Raw genomic sequence first — 24744 nt, 5'->3', positions numbered from 1 at the left:
TGATGTTTAACACATATTTTGTTTAATTATCTGTGCACTGGAGAAATTAACTTGATAAAAACTGAATAGATATACAGTATATTCTTTTTACAAGGCAGTTTTACAAAGTAATGTGATTAATATCACAAGTGACACTTGAACGTCTTCCATTGCAAATTTTAATGCATTTCATGATATACTGGCAGAACGCAAGCAGCATTAGGCGTCAAACACACAAACACACATTATTTGAGCATACAGTGCTCTTTGAGGTTACACAAGAATTTACCATTTCCAATCAAGGACAATAAATTACTGTATATTTTTTAAAAATACTGTGCCACCTCAAAGATAGTTGATATACTGTATGGGGAAATTAAACATTTACAAGTCAACTGCTCTGTGCTGCAAAAGCAACTTTTTGTTGCTGTGGTTTTCATTTGAATCGTGATTTTTTTTTCAGAAACACTGTTCAAGACATTTATTTTAACAAACCATTCAAATGATTCTGGCAATTCAAGTTTAAGGCAATCTTAGCAAAAATAACAAGCAATATACCACAAATTGCAGATCTGAACAATTTTAATTTTGCTTTTTTGTATACTTTGTACTGAATATAAATTACTACTGAAGACTATAAAAAAGCAAATATTAATAGGACACAACTGTAAAAGCAGAGCCTGACTGACACAATAAATGTGTTTTGGATAGTCTTCATTTTGTTTTGTTTTGGATACATGCAACAGTTTGATTGCAAAGCATGGATTCCCACTGCTCATATTACGGCACTTCACTTTAAATCCAAGTCTCAAGGGTCAAGTGAAATAAAGCAACAATTATATAAAAAAATAAATTATATTTTTTATTTGGAGCTTTCAGAAATAATGCTATGATGGTTGAGAGCCCAGTAGCCTCTCAATGGCTGCGTTGACATCGCCTCCTGTTGCTATAAGAGCTTGCAGATTGGCTTCACGGTTAAGAAATCCCATTGCACTGAGCTGTTCTAGTTGCTGCTGAAATCTCACTTCAGGGCTCTGCATCTGTTATCGATGGAAGAAAAAAAAAATCTTATTTACTGCCCAAAGTATAGGCTCCAATTTCACACATAAAAATCTACTTTTTATGTTTGTCATTTGTCAGAATCAACTAATTCTATTTATAAAATACTGAGAGAGACTAAGGGCCCATTCACACTGGGTAAAATGAACCGTACTGAGACCACCTGAGGGAGGTGCTCTCGGTACAGTTGTCTCTGTACTCAGTACAGGTTGCTTATTTTTACTTAAGTGTGAAAGATACGGTTGTGAATGTATCGAACTACCAAGTGTACCAAACAGGGTCAATCTCCCAGAAGCTGTTACTATGTAAATCCATGAGCGGTAAATATTCCAGGCTTGGAGTTGATGAAGCACTCTGGTAAAAATAGATTCATAAATACATTTAAAAAATGATAAAAATAAAACAGTTTTGTATATATATATATATATATATATATATATATATATATATATATATATATATATATATATATATATATATATATATATATATAAAAACATGGATAGTCTTATACAAAAGCTGCTTGACAATGCTCACAAAAAGCTAAAGTTTTTGTCCACAAAATGTGTCAAATACCACAGCATTAAAACACACACACACAAAAAAACAAAAACAAAAAAACAAAAAACAGGATATTCTTCATGGTTGTAAACATTTGGACTTACCAGCATGCACTTAATTGAGATTATGTGTTTTTTTGTCAGTACTCTTGCCGATGTGTAGTGTGAAAGGGAAATGCTGTCAGTACACATCCAGTGTGAACGAGATATGATCAGAGTACGTTTTCTCTGGAAAGAGCCGAGTACACTTGGTAAGTGTACTGTACTTGTACATTTACAAGCGTACCCAGTTTGAAAAGGCCCTAACAGATCCATAAAATATTATACAATCCATCGAAACACACACTTTGTTAATTAACTTACATTACCCGTATTGGATAACTGAAGATGTACATTTGTTTCCAGACATTCTAAAACTAGGAGAAATATCTGAACCTAGTTTGTTACCATTAGTTATATTTCTTAGATACATTTAATTGCCCCAACTGCATTTCCGTATGCTGTGAAAATATGTGCTGAGTTTATTTTTTTATTTTTTTATGTACCTCCTGTAAAGTTCTTTAGATTATTGTGATAAAAGGTAAACAAGTAAGTGCAAATCATCTAAGTGGCAGTTAAACGGCATTGTTATCAGTTGGGTTGCTGAAATGTGAATGGTCTTGCCCAACATGATTAGGTTTAGATCTGTTACCTGTGGATTTGCACCAGCGAGTGCTTGTAACATTTGCTGTACAAATTGCTGCTGCCCTGTCTCTCCACTTCCTTGAGAACTGGTATCAGACCCCGTGGAAGGGGTACTCCCTGTGCCTCCAACACCACCAACACCTCCCACATTACCTTGCCCAAAACTGAGGGAAATGACACACAAATCATTTTAGATTTTTTTATATACACACACACAAGTGAAAATTAACCATATCAGGCATATCTATATTGTTTTACAAAAATACATGATAATAAAAAATAGATAGACTACCTATGTTACCACTTAAAGAAGATGTACATTAAAATTATTAAACTGTATACAATACACTGTTTTGAGATCACTGTTTTACAGTCTTTAGTAATTTAAATATATTTTCTAAAAAAAAAAAAAAATGAAGTGCATGGAAATCGTGTTCCTTGGTTGAATACAATACTACCTATCCTTGTCTCGTCCCCTCTACCACCAAAGATGGAAAGAGTCTTACCCTGGTATAAAGCCAGGTGCTTCTGCTGCCAATGTCTGCAAGCCCTGCTGAATTTGTAATAGTGCTTGCATTGCTCTGGGATTCGACATGGCTGACAAGGTTTCTGGATTTTGCATCTGAAAACAAAAAGAAGTTGCAGTAGGCTTTGTACCCCAAAAGAAATCCAAGATTTGTTGACAAGTTTTTGTCTTTTTGATTATGATTAGGAAGGTTGAAACGGACCACAGGCTAAATTAACTAACTCAACAATAATCCCTCCTCTGCTCTTACAATCCTGATTGCGAGTGTTTCTGACATGCACTGGATAATGTTGCTAAAACTGTAATTGGCAGATACTGACTACGAAGAGTTATACAGCATAATGTGCTAAATCCAACTGGTTTCTTTTCATCTCACATTAACCAACAATGACAGCTAGATGGCACTGTTGCTAACAAATGCAGACATTTTATAGTTTATTTGCACAATTCTGTCGTTGCCCTATTTTCAAGTCCAATGGTAAAAAAAAGTTATTGATCTGGCATTTCACTCAGTGTGAAGTTTACAGTCAACTTAACATTCCAAAATGACTGTTTTTATGGTTCTGGCACAGACCAATGTGAAGTATTTGGCATTACTAGTACAAATTCTCCTCTGTAATATCCTAGGCAAAGCTAAATCATCCAGATTTTTAAACACAGTATTTTCAATATCAGAAATGATCTGGAGACAGTTTACTCTATTTACAGCACAGTGTACATAAATAACCTGTGTATTTTTTGTATGAGCTGTTCACCACACAATGCCACAAACACATTCTGTATATTTTCTGTTTTATCTTTGCCTTGTCTACCTGCTGAAGGAAGACTGGTAGTTGCTGTCTCATCTGTTCTTGTAACTGAGGATTTCCACTAAAAAGAGGGTTGTTCAACATCATCTGTAAAACAGCATACACCAAATGTTGAGTGGAAAAGGAATCAGTTTAAGTGTTTGCTTTAAGTATTTCACACAAGAATTGGAAACTATCAATCAAATCAGTTGTGTTAACATGAAAAATACATTACAATCAAAATAATATTATTAGTATTTATCAAGCACCATTCAGAAAACAAGTCACTCATTATATCCACAAATATATTAGAATGCTGGCAAACGTATTGGAATTTTATTACCTCCATTGGTTTGCTGGAATATATATTGAGTTATGTACCGGTTTATTTATCGGTTTTATGCCCACTATTTTGGCTGGTCATTTTATGCCTTATAAGCAGGGGTTTATATAACTGGCATGCAGGTACCCATGCAAACCAATAAAGAAAAATGTGGACTTCCATATTGTTTTTAAGACGCAAAGGCGTATCGTCAGTACATTTAACAGGAAAGCATTTTTCATAAAGACAGGGAGGGTGCTCACTCTTGCAAGGTGAGCCATACCTGCCTAACCTCTGGATTTCCTGGAGATGCAGGGTCTCCGGGCTCTGTCCCTCCCTGTTAGCGCTATCATTGGCTGCTTCAAGTTTTTATAAAAAAAATGGAGAGCGATAGGTGGAACCACTCCAGTTCATAATATAAAACATTCCCTTAATGGGCACTTGAAACAACCAATGATAGCAGGGATCTCTATTAAACCATCCATTCAGAGAAGAGGGATGCAGTCCCCTTTCAATTCAAAAACGACCAACAATAATACTTTTGGGATATGCCTGCCACAGGTCAGGTATTTACTGAGCATTTTATGTCAGAGCTGCCGATAGGCCCCTCCGCGGACTGATGTCCTCGGTCCCGCCTACCGAGGGATAAGTAGTCACTCCGCGGAGATCACGTTCTCTTCTGCTTCTCACATTCAGGTAAGGTAGGTATAAACTGACCTCTTCAGTTGCTGTGATTGAGTCTGTGTGAAAGAGCAATTTTATTGCTGGAAGTCGGCTTGCCACTTCCCTGGAATCAGAAACTCAGCTTCTGAAGACAGTTATAAACGCTGCGCAAATGCGTTCTATTTAAAAAAAAATAAAAAAATATTTTCAACAGCCTACATCACCTGGCGACTGTAGTCTGCTTCTTAACCCTACAGCATTGCTGTTTTGTGTGTCTTCATCTGCTATTTGCAGCTATAAAAAAAAAAAAAAAAAAAAGAGAAAAAAGAGAGGCGTGTTTCCTTCACCGGGAGCCAGCTCTGGCGTGCCCACTGTTGAGTCGACGGTGTGCGCGAGCCAAATAAATAAAATAAAATAAATAAATAAATAAATAAATAAATAAATAAATAAATAAATAAACAAACAAACAAACAAACAAACAAACCCTACCCCTTCAGCTTCTGCTGTGTGTGTGTTTTCTTTCACTGCTTCACACTAGACTCCACAGATACATCGACCCACCCACCATGGTGCACTGGATCTTGATTAAAAAAAAAAAAAAAAAAAGTCTCTTTCCTTTTCTACTTCTAATTGTCGGAAGGCGGTGCTCCACTCCGCTGTAAACTACACGCTGCTTCGGGTGTGTGACTATACGCGGTCCAGACTAGAAAACCAGCCCAGTACCCCCAGTGCTTGCGTCCTCGGTGCTTAAACGCTCCCTGCATCGGTGCCCTAGGTGCTTCCGTGCCCTCGGTACTCCAGAGCCTCGCTGCTTTGGCGCCCTCGGTGCTTAGACGCTCCCTGCATCAGTGCCCTCGGTGCATCGGTGCCTCGGTGCCTCAGTGCTTGGGTTCCCTCAGTGCTTAAACACTCTGTGCCTTGGTGCCTCGCGCCCTTCGTGCCCCAGAGCCTCGGTACTTCAGCAATGAGTGAGGAGGAACAGGATGCGATCTCAATCACGGCTTCCTGGGATGGTGACTCCTTCCCACAGGAAGAGACAGAGGTCCAAGAACTGACCCAGGAGATGGGCCCCAGCTCTGAGGTTACCTCAGAGACTGGTGCTACCCCTCCCTCAAGCTCAGTTTGGGTGCAAGTTCCTCCAGGTTCCCTGGAAGGCAGTGTCTGAACAGCGCCACTCTGTTTTCATATAGGTGCAGGCTTCAACCCCCCAGCACTTCCCGGTGTTTCCGGATTTTCTGGAAGAGGTACAGTCTTCTTGGCACTGACCGGCCTCAGCGCCAAGTGTCTCAAAACAAGCAGCCCTGCCGGCTTCCTTGGAAGGCGCGGGGGCCCTGGGTTTAGCAGAATTCCCGCTGGTGGATTCTACCATTGCAGCCCTGGTGCGAGCCCCTCCGGTTGGAGGTTTGTCTAAAGACCCTGCAGAGGCCCACCTAAAGAAGACTTATGCAGCTGAATTATATTTATATATATATATCGTCCCCCTCCCCGTCGCACAAAACACACACAAAAAGTAGAATATAACTTGTAGGATTTGGGTTTTATTTAACAGTGAACACAATCAATCAATTGGTGATTAACAGGGGTGGATCTAGCCTTGTAGCTTGACAGGTTCACTAAATTCTTCAAGATACACAAAAGGTTCCCTGTGACCCACCTCAGCTCAACAAATGTATAACATACTTTAAGGAAATGTTCCTTTCAGTGCAGTTTGGAACACATTTGCTGGTAAATTTAACATACTAAAAGTATATACTTGGGAGTTATTCAAATATAAAAACAGCTTCTGCCTGTTTGTTTCCACTCTTTCTCTATAAGCTGAATCCAACCCCTGATGTACAGGTGTTTTATTGTTTCATCACAAATCTGAAATCATTGCCAACTATTGCTGCTGCTTTGTGGAATTCTGATTTTTCTTGATTTTCTTTCAGTTTTGTACCTGCTGAACCCCAGATGTTTAAAGGGCTTGTGTATAACCTGTCAAGTTTCTCTGCATTTTGTACTGTTTTGCTACCAAAATGCATACAATATTTTTTAAAGTCGTCTCCATCAAATTTTGCAAAGATGAAATATATTTTTTCTTTTGTTTATTTCTATTATATACTTTTTTTTTTTTTTTTTTTTTTTTTTTAACAGTGTACAACATTTTACAGCTATTTTTCCTCATCTATCATCTTGTCTCATGATGGCTAACATGAACACTGCTGCAGCAGGTGATCCTGATTTCATACCCTGATGACTTTTTGGGGGAGCAACATTCTTTCCCTGCACTACTCTCACTGAAAAATAAATACTTAAATGAATGAGTACATAAACTCATTGCAATGAGATTTACAGTCTGTATTTTATTTTAAAATAATAATTAAATATTGTACAAACAATCTCATATATATGCATTTCATTTCTATCATTATAAACATATTTGACAAACTCCATATTTTAACAGTTTCACAAATCGATGGACTGTGCATGTCCAATAAATAACTAATACCACTTCTGTTCAAATCTAACAAAATAAAAGTATATTTTTTTAATATAGTGTTTAAATGTAAAAACAATTTGCAAGCTAGGTTAGCAACACTAAAAATCGAAAGAAAAAAAAACAAAAAACTTTTTTTGCCAGGGAAAGTTTGTCTTGAAATGCTTCTAAAAAGTAAACTAAATTTAGTAGTCGCTAGGTGTTTTTATTATTTTCTCCCCAATTTGGAATAGCCAATTATTTTTAGGCTCAGCTCACCGCTACCACCCGTGCTGACTCAGGAGGGTGAAGACGAACACACGCTGTCCTCCGAGGCGTGTGCGGTCAGCCGACCGCTTCTTTTACACGCTGCAGGCCCACCATGCAGCCACCTTAGAGCTACAGCGTCGGAGGACAACGCAGCTCTGGCAATCCCGCAGGCGCCCAGCCAGACTACAGGGGTCGCCGGTGCGCAGTGAGCCGAGGACACCCTGGCCAACCTAAACCCTTCCCCCATATTTCTTTGTAAATACTGAGAAAATTAGTTTAATATACTTTTTTTATTGATTTTCAGTTTTTATAACATCTTCAGTTAGTGTGTGAATGTGATTATTATTATTGATCATCATTCTTAAAACAAAGAAGCGTCATTTTACAGAAATACGAAACCAGTGTGTGTCTCTCCCCGTCATTGACTAAAATTAAGGTGAAATAAAGAGAGATAGACATACCATCAATTTCCAATTGTTCTGTTATTTCTTACCATACGGCGTCTTTCTTTGTATTGTCTTTAACCACTGACACTGGCATCATAAAAACATTATATTTTCCGAATTTAATAATTACATTCCCATTGATGTCCATTTCTCTTTTATGTGATAATTTCTGCGTGAGCGAGACAGTGACAGTCTGACAGCCTCTACTTCGACTCTCTCAGAGTAATGATGTGTTGTGTACAGAAACATAGAAGGCTCGCGCAGACAAACCGTCAGTTTGAGCAGCTACAGAAATATAGATTGCTAATGTACACCTCTTCATGGTGACCCCCCCCCCCCCCCCATAAAAAATGAAATAATACGCTTGGACAGTTGTATTGGATTTACCACTGTATCATGTATAAAGGGTTTCACAGCCTCACAAACAATAACAAACTTATGCAAACGTGAGAATCTAATGCACGGCGGTGAGACTCTCAAAATTGTGAAAAAGTTTCATGGGTAAACCTTGAGACTTGACATCCATGTGATTACTGTAGTGCAGAATCTGTATGTTAGTTTGAATATGAAAGTTTTGTTCCCTGCAGTGTAATGGGTTGACCACTAGATGTCATTAGTTCCAGCATGTAGGCACAGGGACCACATGTTTAGTTAGTGTGCCAACTGACAGCTAGGTTTATTTTGTTTGTTTGTTTGTTTTATTAGTGGTTGTTTCCCCACCGCACTGTAATAAAAATAAAACCAACACCGGTTTTAAACTGCAAATCAAGACTCCAGCCTGATCATTTATAGTTACACTGCCCTCGGCCATGTCATATTACAATTAGCAAAAGCGCCTCCGTGCATCAGCAGTTTAAATACAGCATACAATACAAATATCAGTGGTGCTCAATCACTATGGACAATGCATCAAAACAAGTCCTCGTGGGTAAGCAACTTCTTATGATCACGATTATGTTTACTCAAGGCTGCAGAGTCCTATTTTACTACAGTATACATACTTGAGAAGCGATCGTCTAGTGAGGGTGCCCAGTTTAACTGCCGTGCGGTGTTACATGTAATGGGCTTTGAATTAAAATAACATTACAGTACAGTATTTTACTGTCAGGACTACCACTGCCACAATCCCCCTCCCTCTACATGCATATCACACAATAACATTGCTATACTTAGCATGTATTCAATTAATGTGTATTCACTTTATTGAAACATATTTTTACTTACAGAGAACACAAAAAAGCATACCTGCACAATGCAGTGGCATTATCACTGTCCGATTACAAACAAGGCAGTGTTTCCTGCATCATTGCACTATCCACGCTGCGTACGTGCCCAGTCACGTGAGATGTGATCAAATCAAATTCAAAAACAGCTTATTGGCTGTACACGTCATTGCACTTGATACAGAACCATATTACATGTAGTGAGTTTGCCCCAAGATGATTCTTATAAGCTGATTATTTTACATTGGTTGGTATAGGAATGATTTGGTCCCATTGGTTTTGATCACTATATGCGGATGATTCTTATATCAGTGATTCTTATAAACGGACTGCACTGTATATTGTGTTTAATAACTGAAGGACCTGGGGCTGTCTAAATCATGCCTGCTTTTAAGTTCTTTCAAAAACCATTTTCACTCAGCCCAATGCATGCGTCAGCAAACAGGTGAATGCACAAGAAATCAGTAAAATTGTAATTGATACCATTACATACACCAGCTAAACAATACAGCTGTACATAAATCAATACATATAACAAACCAATAGTGTTGTAAATAAACCGATGCATATGCCTGCAAACCAACAGAGTTGTAATACAATTACATTTGCCAGCAAACCAATAGGTTTGCAATTAAATTCCAAAACACATGCCAGCATTCCAATGTAGTTGTGGATGTAACAAGTTTTTTTTTTCCATATGGAATTTGGGGAAAATACAGTAGAGTGAAACATGTACTACAGTGAAAATTAGAACTATTAGCTCTTGACTAAAACACAGAATTAGATTAGTTTTTAAATACACACACACACACACACACACACACACACACACACACACACACACACACACATTTTCCCCACATACCTGTGCAGCTAGATCTGGGTTGTGGCTGAGTGAATTCATCATGCTTCTCATGTATGGGGCAGACAACATGTTTTGCATTAGCTGTGGGTTTTCTGTTATCTGCTGCAAAAGGCTCTGCATTCCAGGTGTGCTAAACATCCCTGCTGAAATAAAGAAATGTAATTTAAACACAAATATAGCAGTCATCTTACTGTAGGCAACGGGTCAAAGTTAAGGTGCAGCAGTTGTTTTTCATAAACAGATAAGCTACCCTCATCTGATGTACTTAAAGAGAACTGGACATGTTTTGTCAATATGAAGAAGTAGTTCTTATGCACCTTACCTCCCAGGTTTGGCAGGCTAGGGCCTTGTGCTGGGCTGGGGGCAGCAGTGGCAGTGGAGGCACTACTGCTTGTGGAGGAGGGGGTGGTCTGCGAGCTTGCTGCAGGAGGTGCCCAGGGGTTCGGTAATGGGTCTCTATTCTCTGTACGTGACGGCTGACTGCCACCAGCAGCTAGATTGTTCACCAAAGAAGCAAAGGGATTGCCACCAAACTTAAAAAGAAAAAAAAAAAATTATTCATAACAAATTTCACAAGTCACTTCCTGTTTTCCCTTTGCAACCCTAAAACAACCTTAAAGAAATTACCAGCAGAGACCACTAGTGATATTTATTTTAATATCAATATCATTATGGAACTTCCCCCTTACTCAGCCTTGCTCTAAGACTTTCCCAACAGGAAAATATGCCAAACAGTAATGGATGACGATTGAGAACACATTGATTACAGGAAAATAAACAGAACAAAAAAAGCTAGATCTAGCGTGGGATACATTTTTGTTATCCCACTTCAGCCAACTTCAACATTTTACATACCTTTGTCAAGGGAAAGTGTTTTTGAAAACAAACAGTAGAGGTACTTACAGGCTTTTGATGCCATGGTCACTACACTCATTTCTTTCTATATCGAGCATCAAAAGAAACTTATCACTATTAGAACACACTGATTTCAATAAAAAATAAGGTATATAAATGATGGACATGGACGAAATGTTTTTGGTTTCTTTTTAATCACTCGATGAAGCCGACACCCTGGGATCCTTCAAGAAGCTGCTTGTTGAGATCCTGGGATCAATAAGCTACTACCAACCAAACGAGCAAGATGGGCCGAATGGCCTCCTCTCGTTTGTAAACTTTCTTATATTCTTATGTTCTTATCCTTGACCATGACAAGCTTGAGTGACTGTGACTGAAGCATATGCACTTAACCACCTAATTAGTGAGACAGTTGATTGGACACTGGACGTGGAGGGATTGCAGCTGTTGAATTGCAAGCTTGAACAAAAGCAATAAAGAAAATCACAGAAAAAAAACAAATATGCCACATCTGTCAAGAGAGCAGCACCTTCGTGCAATCGGTATGTTGGAAGATGGACTAGGGGAGCGTTCTGTGGCTCAAATATAAGTGATATGTATTATTATATAAAGTAAAGTGTTGAACTTTTTTTTGTAAAGTTCAACACTTTACAAAAAATAAACATAACAAGTTTGACCTAAAATATGTAGTTTTTAGACTAAACTAAATTAGATACAATATGACTGAGTTGTTAAATGATGATGATGATATAAGTGTAAGACCAGCAGATAAAGGTTCGGGAATAGCGATACAGATGACTATATGAAATCTGTAGAATGTGAATTAAATAATACGGATACATATGAAGACGTTAAAAGCAATAAGATCAATAAATCGGTAAAAGAAGTTAAGGAATTGTATCAAAAGAATTAAAATAATACATGCAGCCACATAATGCAAGAACAGGTCTAACAAGAGGAAATCCTAAAATGCACAAAGAAAATCACCCTATGCAAATGATAGTCAGCACGATTGATAGTCCAACACCTAATAGCTGAAATCGCAGAAAAACAACTTAGGTCATATGTTGAGAAATTACCAAGCTATGTTAAGGATACATCACCATTTTTAAAAAGACTTGAAACACTAAAGCACAGCCTTCCAGAGAATACCGTTTTATTTTGCATGGATGTAGAATCCTTGTACCCAAATGTCCCTCGTAAAGAAACTTTAGAAGCTTGTCAAAAAGCACTAGATAATAGACTAGATAAATCAATACCAACAGCAGAGGTGCTGAACATGATCAATGTAGTTTTAGAAAACAGTTATTTTACATTTGTTGTAAGAATTACTAACAAAATGTTGGTACAGCAATAGGATCTAAATTAGGAATGCATTTTGCCAGTACATACATGGGGAAATGGGAAGAACAATTACTTAGAAAATCTGAGAGAGAACCTTTAGAATACATTCGGTTTGTAGATTATATTTTTGGGGTTTGGACACATGGAGAAGAATCCCTTTTCCAGTTTCATAAAATGGCAAATGAAATACACAGTAATATTAAGGTGGCCCTTCGATGGACAAGAAAAGAAATATAATTTTTAGATACCATAGTAAAACCTGAAGGTGGTTCAACTGAGACTGACCTCTTCTGTAAACCTACTGACATGCACCAGTATTTACACATGTCCTCTGCACATCCAATCCACACTAAAAGGGCAATCCTAAAGGGTCTAGGAATAAAAATACGAAGAATATGCTCAAAAGAAAGTGACTATGTAAAACAAAGAAATGTATTAAAAACAAATCTTAAAAAAAGAGTATACAAAGAAAGAATTTTAGAGACAGAGTTAAGAAAAGTGGATAAACTAATAAGAGATGATCTACTACATTATAAAAATAGAGCTAAAAAGGTCAAAATAGTCCCATTAGTAATGACTTACTCTAAACTTTTGCCCAATATTTCTAAGATAGTTTGGAAACACGTACGGATTCTACATAATTCAAAAAATTGAAAAAAAGTATTTAAGGCCCCAGTTGTACCATTCAAGAGAAAAGCGAATTTAGGTGATATTTTAGTTCACAGTAAAACAAATAATAATTGACAAAATAGGTTCTACAAATACTTGCACTAGTACATATAAAGTGTGTAAATACATGGACAAAAGTTAAAAAATATAATTAAACATAAAAACAACACATATCCACTAAAAACTACTACTGTAAAAATAGCAATGTTGTTTATGGAATAGCCTGTGAAAAATGTGATGAAATAAAATATGTTGGAGAGACTGGAACAACTTTATATAAAATAATTCAGAACCACCTTTCATTCATTATAAAAAAAACAAAACAAAAAAAAAAACAAGAATGAACCAATAGTACAGCACTTACACCAAATGATGTAAAGTTTGCAGTATTAGAACAGCTAAAATTAGACAATGCAACATATAGAAGAATAAAAGAAAGTAAATTGATAAATAGACTGAACACGATTATGCAAGCGGGACTCAACCGAAAATAATGAACTAATTAACTCCAATAAATATATAACATTTAAATAAATAAATAAATAAATAAATAAATAAATAAATAAACAAAATTCATTCAAAAGTTGTGCATGCTGATACGCTGGGGAGGTCAAATCAAGGCTGATCCTCAGAGCCAGCATTGCATGATAATATAAATATAAGTTTATATAAAGTAATGTTAGTTGCAATTAATACAGACTTAAAGATAGAAGAAAAAATTATGTCACAATATACAGAACCCCATTACATCATGTAAGAATAAATCATGGATTTGAATATAAACAATAACAAGTAGTTGTCATGCCGTCAAAAAACTATAAATACCTCCAATGTTTTGATTCAAACACAGGCTCCCTTGAGAAAGATATGTACAACACATCGAAACGTTGGGCAGCTGGTTCTTTGAGCTAACTATATATATATATATATATAATGCAAATTGAAATTGTATAAATTATATAAACACAAGGTACGAGCCTTATATATATATCTTAATTTTATATAGCGCCTTTCATAGTGGACCACCACCACAAAGCGCTTTATAGAGGTAGGCTGTGAACTGTGCATTATATGCAGAGTCACTTACAATAGGACATTGATTTAACATCTCATCCGCAGGATGGAGCACAAGGAGGTTAAGTGACTTGCTCAGGGTCACACAGTGAGTCAATCAGTGGCAGAGGTAGGATTTGAACCGGTTACCTTCTGGTTACAAGCCCTGGACTTTAACAACCTTACTTTTTGTATATCATGTATTTTAATAAATTGATAGCATTTTTATTGTAGAGAGCTTGGTTTGTCATGAAAGGCACATAACCACAGTTGTTGTATGAAAACTTAGAAGGCCATTGGTTATTAGCCTCTCACCTGTTCTTGAGCAGCATTTAACATTGGCTCTTGAATATCAGTATACATCCGCCTTAATGCATTGTAGCCTCCTGGAATACTTTCAAGGTTGCTCAGAGCTCTGTCCTGATTTCTCATCATCTCTTGCATCATAGCTGGGTTTCTGGCAAGCTCCAATGTCTACAGACAGAATAATATGTTCACCTTTTACCAAATACTACCCAGTCATGTAAAGCACATAGCATATGCTGGACAATTGGAACTATGTATTTAAATGTGTACAATTATAAATACAGTGCCTTGCAAAAGTATTCAGACCCCTGACCAATTCTCTCATATTACTGAATTACAAATGGTACATTGAAATTTCGTTCTGTTTGATATTTTATTTTAAAACACTGAAACTCAAAATCAATTATTGTAAGGTGACATTGGTTTTATGTTGGGAAATATTTAAGAAAAATAAAAAAAACTGAAATATCTTGCTTGCATAAGTATTCAACCCCTGTGTTGTGGAAGCTCCCAGTTTACACCAATGAAAGAAACTGCCCTAACGAGGACACAATTACCTTACCATTGGCCTCCACCTGTGAACCATTAAAGTTGCTGTCACATTTTCTGGATAAAAACCCCACTGTTGAAGGATCATTGGTCAAGCTGTGAATCTGAAGGAAAATGAAGACCAAAGAGCATTCTACAGAAGTCAGAGATAAAGTAATACAAATGCATAGATTAGGGAAAGGGTACAAAATAATATCTAAGTGTTTGGATATCCCAGTGAGCACAGTTGGATCAATAATCAGGAAGTGGAAGCTGCATCACACCACCCAGGCACTGCCAAGAAAAGGCCGTCCCTCAAAACTCAGCGCTCAAACAAGGAGACTTGTGAGAGAAGCCACAGAGAGGCCAACAATCACTTTGAAGGCGATACAGAGTTCAGTGGCTGGGAGTGGAGTAATGGTGCACCAGTCAACCATATCAAGAGCTCTGCATAACACTGGCCTGTATGGGAGGGTGGCAAGAAAGAAGCCGTTACTCAAAAAGTACCATCTGAAAGCACATCTGGAGTTTGCCAGAAAGCATGAGAGTGACCCAGCTGCGATGTGGGAAAATGTTTTGTGGTCAGATGAGACCAAGATAGAGCTTTTTGGCCAAAACTCAAAGCGACATGTGTGGTGCAAACCTAACACTGCCCATGCCTCAAGACACACCATCCCTACAGTGAAGTATGGTGGTGGCAGCATCATGCTGTGGGGATGCTTCTCATCAGCAGGGACTGGGCATCTTGTTAAAATTGAAGGAAGAATGGATGGATCAAAACACAGGGAAATACTGCAAGAGAACCTGCTTCAGTCCGCTAAAAAACTGAAGCTTGGGAGGAAATTCACCTTTCAGCAGGACAATGATCCCAAGCACAAGGCCAAAGCAACATTGGAGTGGCTCAAGAACAAAAAGGTGAATGTCCTACAGTGACCCAGTCAAAGTCCTGATCTCAATCCCATTGAGAATCTGTGGCACTATTTGAAAAAGCGTCGTCCAACCAACCTGAACAACCTGGAGCAAATCTGCCAAGAAGAATGGGCCAAAATAACACTCCGACACTGTGTGCAAAGCTGGTACATACTTACCCCAAAAGACTTAAAGCTGTTATTGCAGCGAAAGGTGGCTTTACCAAATATTAATGTGTGGGGGTTGAATACTTATGCAAGCAAGATATTTCAGTTTTTTATTTTTCTTAAAAATATTTCCCAACATAAAACCAATGTCACCTTACAACAATTGATTTTGAGTTTCAGTGTTTTAAAATAAAATATCAAACAGAACGAAATTTCAATGTACCATTTGTAGGGGTCTACTTAAATCGCGGTAAATTTACGTATTTTTCACGGGTATGTTGCGGAATAAAATTAGGATTTCGCGGACATTTCGCGGACCTGTTTAAACATTAAATAAACCCAAGTAGACAGTATTTCAGAACACTATAAAGCCTAAAAATAGTGGTACTTGCTTCCTTACTAAAACAGAGTGCTGGCATTTGTTAAAGGCAAGCATGCAGCATCCCCCTGCAGTTGACTTGCCCATACATTGAGACTGCACGTCTGCATCCACTGAATTCGTTGGAAGTTCAGGCAAAGCTTTGCCAAGTTATACAGATGTGGAAATCGATTAGAAACAGCCCAAAAACTCGGTTACACAAGGGCATCTGGCATACTTTAATAAAGGCAATGTATGCAGCACGTTCGTTGTCATGTTATTTGTCCCATCCAATAATTTATTTTATTAGTACCGAGTCAAAACAAAGAAGACGTGGCTATTCGGGTCTAAAATTCCAACTGTAACAGCAGGTTGAAGCGAGGTGGCTGTGCTGGATCGCTTTAGTACTGATTTAACTTGCAGACAGGAATACTTTTTGTCTCGGCTGACTTTCCAGTTTGGTTTCTGAAAGCTGTTTATTTTACGTTCTGTTCAGTAGCCTCTGTAGTAGCCTTTTGTTTAATGTGTGATTCTGAAGCTAAATAGCGATCGATCGTATTTTCTCCAAATACACATTAAAATATGGAAAACAAATTACCTCAGTCTGCATGTAGTTTATTTGGAAAATATCTTGAAACGATCATCAGCCGAAAAATAGTTTGCTTTCTTTGTCGTCCATTTCTACTATTTTACCTCCAATGCTGAAAACTAGATTTTAGCAACCTAAATCAAAACAATGCAGAACCAACTTTGTCCCGCCCACTCCTGTACAGTACATATCACATAAAAGCAGTAAAGACACACTGATAGGCTGATTAAAACTTTGTCATTTGAATAGTAAACAAGAACATTAACTGCTTTGGAGAATTTATTTTGTAAATGTTACTTGTGGACATTTTTTGTTTGTTTTTTGCTTAAGTGCAGTGCACACGGGACGGCGAAGGAATAAAAATGGGCTATCTACAGATGGAAGATACGTCACTTGCATTGTGCAGTAGTAAACAAGGTTTCTTTTTTTTTCCTCTCCGTACTTGTTTGTATGCATTGGCCCCTAAGAGGTGAATTTCGCGGTGACCCCTCAATTTCACGATTTCCGCGAAATCGCGAATTAGGTAGGTCCCTAACCATTTGTAATTCAGTAATATGAGAGAATTGGTCAGGGATCTGAATACTTTTGCAAGGCACTGTATATATATATATATATATATATATATATATATATATATATACACAGTACTGTGCAAAAGTTTTAGGCAGGTGTGAAAAAATGCTGTAAAGTAAGAATGCTTTCAAAAATAGACATGTTAATAGATTATATTTATCAATTAACTAAATGCAAAGTGAGTGAACAGAAGAAAAATCTAAATCAAATCCATATTTGGTGTGACAACCCTTTGCCTTCAAAACAGCATCAATTCTTCTAGGTACACTTGCACAAAGTCAGGGATTTTGTAGGCATATAGTCAGGTGTGTGATTAAACAATTATACCAAACAGGTGCTAATGATCATCAATTCAATATGTAGGTTGAAACACAATCATTAACTGAAACAGAAACAGCTGTGTAGGAGGAATAAAACTGGGTGAGGAACAGCCAAACTCAGCTAACAAGGTGAGGTTGCTGAAGACAGTTTACTGTCAAAAGTCATACACCATGGCAAGACTGAGCACAGCAACAAGACACAAGGTATTTATACTGCATCAGCAAGGTCTCTCCCAGGCAGAAATTTCAAGGCAGACAGGGGTTTCCAGATGTGCTGTCCAAGCTCTTTTGAAGAAGCACAAAGAAACGGGCAACGTTGAGGACCGTAGACTCAGTGGTCGGCCAAGGAAACTTACTGCAGCAGATGAAAGACACATCATGCTTACTTCCCTTCGCAATCGGAAGATGTCCAGCAGTGCCATCAGCTCAGAATTGGCAGAAAACAGTGGGACCCTGGTACACCCATCTACTGTCCGGAGAAGTCTGGTCAGAAGTGGCCTTCATGGAAGACTTGCGGCCAAAAAAGACATACTTCCGACGTGGAAACAAGGCCAAGCGACTCAACTATGCACGAAAACACAGGAACTGGGGTGCAGAAAAATGGCAGCAGGTGCTCTGGACTGATGAGTCAAAATTTGAAATATTTGGCTGTAGCAGAAGGCAGTTTGTTCACCGAAGGGCTGGAGAGCGGTACACGAATGAGTGTCTGCAGGCAACAGTGAAGCATGGTGGAGGTTCCTTGCAAATTTGGGGCTGCATTTCTGCAAATGGAGTTGGGGATTTGGTCAGAATTAATGGTCTCCTCAATGCTGAGAAGTACAGGCAGATACTTATCCATCATGCAATACCATCAGGCCCCAAATTTATTCTGCAGCATGACAACGACCCCAAACATACAGCGAAATTCATTAAGAACTATCTTCAGCGTAAAGAAGAACAAGGAGTCCTGGAAGTGATGGTATGGCCCCCACGGAGCCCTGATCTCAACATCATCGAGTCTGTCTGGGATTACATGAAGAGAGAGAAGCAACTGAGGCTGCCTAAATCCACAGAAGAACTGTGGTTAGTTCTCCAAGATGTTTGGGCCAACCTACCTGCCGAGTTCCTTCAAAAACTGTGTGCAAGTGTACCTAGAAGAATTGATGCTGTTTTGAAGGCAAAGGGTGGTCACACCAAATATTGATTTGATGTAGATTTTTCTTCTGTTCACTCACTTTGCATTTTGTTAATTGATAAATATAAACTATTAACATGTCTATTTTTGAAAGCATTCTTACTTTACAGCATTTTTTCACACCTGCCTAAAACTTTTGCACAGTACTGTATATATATATATATATATAAAAACATTAACATGCATTCTGTACTAACCTTACTAATGGTTAAAGAAAAAAAAAAAAAAAACATGTATTTTATAACCATTTCTTTTATATGCATGCTATCATGGGGCCTGCACGTGATAATCAGCTTGCCTAGAATAAGGTATTCTGATTTTAACTGTCTGAAAGTGAAATGATCAGTTCTATCTGGTACTGCCTGAAAGCACAGTACTCTACAGAAGTTTTGATAAGCAGAGAAATCCTGATAACTAATCAAGTTCAAATTACAACACAGACAGGAATTGCGGGTGTGCACAATTTGTTCCCTCCATACCACCTGCACAGCCTAGAAGGTTGAGTTAGAAACCTTCTGTGTGCAAGGGCAACTTTTTTTATAATGGGATAAACACAGGCTTATGTATGTACGTATGTATGTATTTGGGGTGGGTAGTTTATTTATCGTTTACAATTAAATCCATAATTTAGTAAAGACATAACAACAATTAGCATTTTATACTTGGGACACTTTTTGTTTGTTTATTTAATTCAATCCTCTTTTGAATGATTGGTACTGTAAATTAAGTACTGTAAGTGCATTTCTGGTTGACGCTACAACTGCATTAACAAAGTAATGACACGTATGTGTACTTGGCTTGCTCACAAATCTTTATGCTACAGAACGGTTATTTGCTGGTGCAGTGCGAGTGCTTATACTTACTTGTCTCATTATATCTGGATTATTGAGCATGTGACTAATCTCGGGATTTCGCTGAATCAATTGCTGCATCTGGGGGTTTGCCACGATTAACTGCCTCATCAGATCCGGATTGGACAGCATGCTTTGTACGAAGGGGTTTTCCATTATCTGGGCCATCATTTCAGGATTCGACATAAGCTGCTGCTGCATCTGGGTCTGTAACTCTGAGAAGTTTGACGAGTTCATTCCAAAGCCGCTTAGACTTGCCAGCCCTCCAAGGCCACCTGAAATAACAGAAGCATAATCACAGCTTACAAGTATGCCACGAGTGTACGTATGCCCTACCATGACAATTATACAATATAAATGCCATCAGTATCATGAAAAGATCACTATGACCTACATCCACAGTACATGTTGTAAGATTTTGATACGTCTAAGAAATTTTACTATAGAATGCCCTTAGCCAAGTTTTATCCCAATTGGATGAACGGTTTACTAGATTACAAATGTAAGTTTGAAGTACATACAGTATATACAAACAAGCGTCTCCACTATACAGTATCACTGTCATCTGGGATATGAATCCTTCCATGGGAAATAACAACTCTGATACAGATCTTGGGAGTAACAAGATCCCTGAAAGGCTATAATCTTTAAGACTACCTTTTACAAGCCAGGGTTAACATTAAGAGAGGCACCCTATAATAAGGTGAGCATGAAAATCTTTTAATTGGTTGACCCCCCCCCCCCCCGCCCCCCCGTTTGCTATCTAAATAGCACTGATGTAATTCTTAATAACTGTTATCTACTGTATAGTGCAACTTCACACAACTAGGGATATTTAAAATGTTTCTTTTGTTAAGCGCAGTCAAGGATCACCTTTGCAGTCTGATTTGTTAAGCCATGAAAATAATAACTCTGCATCTCAAATGGTTTATGAGCTGTTGAAAGAGATACCAGCACAGATTTACTAACAAAACTGGCCTCAGAGATATCAGATTTTGACTGCTAGTAGGAGATTGATAACATTTTATTGCAGGATAATTACATCACAGATAAAAATGAGAGGTACATTTTGCATAACATTGAAAAATATGTGTGCATCTCAATGTTGACTGCTGAAGATGAGTCATGATCACATGTTAACCATAGTACTGTTACTGAAAAATTATCATAAGTGCTGCTGGGAATAAAAGTAGCTTTAAAATGCCTGAAATGATGGGTACAGAGCAGTAGAGATCCTTACCCAGACCTAAGAGGCTGCTGGATGTAGATGTGCTGTGGGACTCTGTGGAGGCAGTCGCATTACTGGTAGTTGAGCTGCTGGATGACTGAGCAGCATGGTCCTGTGACCTTAAAAACAGAAATTCAGATGTAAACACTGCCACGGTTTAAATTCCCTTCCCCGCCTCCCCTCTACAGTATATCGTTTTTTGTTCCGATTTGAGTGTGCTTTTTTATGTTAGGCTTGCTCATCTTTACCTCTTTTGTGTTTTTATGACCAGATGAACAGTCATCCCATCATGGATTGCATGCTGGCTAAGAGAATCTTGGTCTTTCAAGATTTTACCAGCAAATATCAACACAAGCTGATCAATCTGTGTCTTGAAGCGCTTGGAAATGTCTTCTTTGAACTGAAAGAGAACCAAGAAGCATAAATGGGGGGAATGGCACCTCTGATGAAATAGTTTGTAATCATAAAGTAAAACAGACACAGTATATGACAGAGCTCTGTATCAATGTGTAAGTAAAAAACATTTTTATTGGGCAACACAGCTGTGTACCAACTGTAAATACACAGTATCTCAAAGTCAAAGGCCTCAATTTGGCAGCCATACGTCAGAGGTCAATATCACTAACATGCTGACCTAACAGTTTTTACAACACTGCTAGTATGAAGTCCCTACCTTAAATCGCCACCTAGATAAGATGCTTTTACAATACAGTGGCACTTCTGTTCCAAGTAGAAAGTCAATATATGACAGTGTAAGCTCTTTATTATCCGGGAACCTGAAAGTCACATGACCACAATTTGTCAGTCATCAGGTCAACGTAAATGTCATTTGATTTTCTCGGAGTTGTTTCCATAACATCACATTGAAAATTCAGCACAAGGTGTTTGAAAAGGCCAATTTTTCTACATTCCCTTTAGGCGTAATTTGGTTTATTTAAATATTGTAAATGTAAATGGTCATAATTATTGCTAGAATTAGCTGCCTTGGCAATATGTTATTTCCAATATATCCACCTACAGCAAATAACAAATCCCATTATTTATCATCAATTTGATTTTACTTTGTCCAACATTAAGTTTTTGAAACCAGAACAAATTTAAGAGGATCGTGTATATTATGCATTTGACAACAATACTGATGAGGAATGCTGGTAGATTAACATCAGTTCTACAGCTTTTTGGTTTCACAAATGGTGATTAGTGAGATATAGTGATGTATTTTCCAGTGTTCGAGATTACAAAATGTAAAAGGTCTTCTATGCTGTACTACTAATCAGAACCATAAATTTTGTAATTACAGTATGTGGGTCTGATGCAACATCCAATATATACAGCAAGGTGTGCACCGTTATTGATATTGAAAACTCGATAGTGCAGTCTGTGAGGCGGGGCCGAATTCGGTACACCAGTGGTGTTCTGCGTTTTCGGTTTATTCCTTATTTTAACTAAAAAATACGGTATTTTTTTTTTTTTTTTTTATAAACTGGACGTCAGTTTTTACTGATTCATACCCGATTGTTGTCTATTACTCAATATTATCCAGGGTACTATTTTCTATGTTGTTTTATTTAGACTCCGACATTGTAATAAGCAGCCCTACACTGTATCCTAGGATATAGCAGACGTTTACATGTCAGAGGATCAAATAACATTCAAACGTGCTTCTCGGTCACTTCACAAACACACTATCACCTGATTATGTTGGCCAATCAAAGTCTGGTTATTGTGGCAATTGCTGGGCGTAGTAACTACTAGCTTGATCAAAAACTGAACTGAAATACTTACACGAAAATATAATATTTTTAGTGGATGAGGAGTGGTGAGAAAACGTAAATCAGTTTATGAATATTCAAAAGAAAATGAATGTTTCGAAGTATACAAAAAGCAAAAATAGCAGAAGTGGGTCAGATGTGGCAGAGGATGCATAGCGCTGCAAATACTGCTGCATAAAAAGGAACATACTGGAAAACAAGCGACCCATTAAACTAAAACAAGAAAGTGAACAGAGACAAGCCATCCATTTATGAGGCTTTTACACACGCTTAATAAAAAGAGAGCGCAGAATGACTGTGTTAGAGTTTGTCAGAGCGCTGTGTTTTGCTAGACAGCCACTGTTTATTGCAGAGGTTTGTCGGTGACTGACAGCAGGTTGTGCTTACATGCCAGGGACATTACCTAATCAGAAACCAGAACTGCTACGCATCATATTCCACATGTAAAGTGTATACTCAGAGTTTTGCCAATGTTTCAATTAAAAACTATTTTTACCGATTCTGTCCCTATTTTAATATATGTAAAATAAACATCGAAAAATTCCCGTTAAAAGTTTTTTAAAGATAAAAATCGAAAACGCGGAACACTAATCATCAGTGAAGTTTCAACAGCAGTAACAGCTTGCAAGAGGACAGCTAGTGCATACACAATAGACACCACAATTAAAAGTAGTTGATTTGTCGTTATATAAAAAAATATTCAAGAATTTGTATTTTTACTACTAGTCGAGGGTGGAGAGACCGGATGACCTAATCAATGTGCTGAATAACAACACCTTATCCTGACATTTCTATTCTCACTTCTGAGTGACAGTTCTAAGTGCAAGATGCCAGCCTTAAGCTAATGTCACTGCCAACGCTTCTTTATTTAATGATTAATGATGAGAAGTAAAGAAACTGACCTGCTTGATGGTGCTGTTTTCAGGCACGTCAAACTCCTCTTTTTCTTTGGGAGTTTTCACTGTCACTTTGATGATTTTGGCATCAGAGGAAGGTCCCGGGGTCTCCCCACTCTCCGCCATACTCCCAGTTTGTACTTATGCTCCCGTTTGGTATCAGATATTCACAAAATCGTCAGTAATTGAAAGAAAGCTATTATAATCTCAATGTCTGCGAAACTAATAACTTCAATTTACTGCTTCCCCATTTACAACCTGGTCTCGGGCATCATGGGTAAAATAAAAAAGCGCAAGGCAACAGCAATGCGTTTATTAAGAACTTGTCAGTTTTATAAAATTCGATAAATCAAGGCGGTGCCGTTTTGTAAAGTATTTAAAAAAAAATGTTTAGGAACAAATCAGCTCTCGTTTAACAAAGGCTGTTTACCTACAGAAAAGTGACGTAGATATTCCAGGGAAGTTGCTAGAAAGGGGAAGGCAAAGGGGTGTGTCGACTCTGAGGAGGTACTCTACTGCGCATGCTCTAATTCAGTTTTCCAACTGCGACTGGAGTGAGTAATACATTTTACTCAATTTAAGTTTCTTAATATGCTCATTGCCCTTAACTGTGCAGTAGCTGGCAATTGGAGTGGTGGCTACTACCTAAGTTAATACATTGAATGCAGTTATATTAAATACGAGCTAGCATACACATCATATTTGGACAAAATATTTTCTACTCAGGCATTTTTTAGCAGTCTAAAAAAAGTAGCCCACTTATAAAAAATATTGTTTGAATGTGACCTAAGTTTTTTTTGTTTTTTTTTTCCTCTTCAAAAAACGGAATAAGGGCATTTTAGCAATTGATATTGCCATGACAATGTAGTAGATTTCGGTAAATGTAAACACAAGTTTTATTGAAATTGGTAATGGGCTATCCAGAACCAATGTGGTTTGAAGACTTTTGAGGAGATATGAACCATTTAAGGCCTGTGTGTTGAAAGTTAAATGCAATACCAGGAAAATCACCCTTGCTGGTGTTTGGAACTTTAATGTTAACAAAATAGAGAAAAGCTGGGTTTCACGTATATCTCTTGCTACAAGTCTTTGGCCTCTTGCACCATGCCAAGGCTTGGATTGCATCCTGTTGTGAACCACCAACACTGCTTCCTTCAGCAACTGGAGGGGGTGACTATTTTAATTATGTACATTTCAGTGGATATCAATAGCACCACTCTGAAACTGAAAAATCAGCCCTTTTCCCTTTTATAAATTTGCATTGCAATTAGTTTTAAAAAAACAACAAAAAAAACACAGAAAAGCAAATATT

General features: G+C 37.7%; 1 protein-coding gene across 3 annotated transcripts; it reads right to left on the bottom strand.

The window, feature by feature from the left end:
* Nucleotides 1-24072, bottom strand: LOC117408424 (ubiquilin-1-like). 3 transcript variants are annotated; one of them, XM_058996064.1, is made up of 12 exons: nt 23439-23573; nt 21438-21540; nt 21013-21164; nt 20777-20883; nt 19549-19811; nt 14077-14235; nt 10163-10373; nt 9841-9983; nt 3621-3704; nt 2789-2904; nt 2290-2446; nt 1-1019 (listed from the first exon to the last, which is right to left on the bottom strand). In XM_058996064.1, exons 3-12 carry the CDS (start codon nt 21045-21047, stop codon nt 867-869), a joined length of 1428 nt encoding a protein of 475 aa, XP_058852047.1. In that variant the 5' UTR covers nt 21048-21164; nt 21438-21540; nt 23439-23573; the 3' UTR covers nt 1-866. The 3 variants fall into 3 exon arrangements, with proteins under 3 accessions (XP_058852047.1, XP_058852042.1, XP_033869292.2); XM_058996059.1 differs by lacking the exon at nt 21438-21540 and having other exon boundaries at nt 9841-9980; nt 23439-24072; XM_034013401.3 differs by lacking the exon at nt 21438-21540 and having other exon boundaries at nt 23439-24065.
* Nucleotides 24073-24744: the final 672 nt, after the last annotated feature.

This window comes from Acipenser ruthenus, chromosome 2 (genome assembly GCF_902713425.1).
Source record: "Acipenser ruthenus chromosome 2, fAciRut3.2 maternal haplotype, whole genome shotgun sequence".
Taxonomy (NCBI): Eukaryota; Metazoa; Chordata; class Actinopteri; order Acipenseriformes; family Acipenseridae; genus Acipenser; species Acipenser ruthenus.
The sequence above is the reverse complement of the archived record's forward strand: the minus strand, read 5'-3'. Positions and strand labels throughout refer to the sequence as shown.

Coding starts and splice junctions, on each gene's coding strand:
- LOC117408424 (XM_034013401.3), bottom strand. CDS start 23,558: ATGGCGGAGAGTGGGGAGACCCCGGGACCTTCCTCTGATGCCAAAATC. Junction 19,812..20,776: donor CAGCAGCCTCTTAGGTCTGG/GTAAGGATCTCT, acceptor CTGTTATTTCAG/GTGGCCTTGGAGGGCTGGCA. Junction 3,705..9,840: donor ACCCAGATCTAGCTGCACAG/GTATGTGGGGAA, acceptor GCTGTTTTACAG/ATGATGTTGAACAACCCTCT.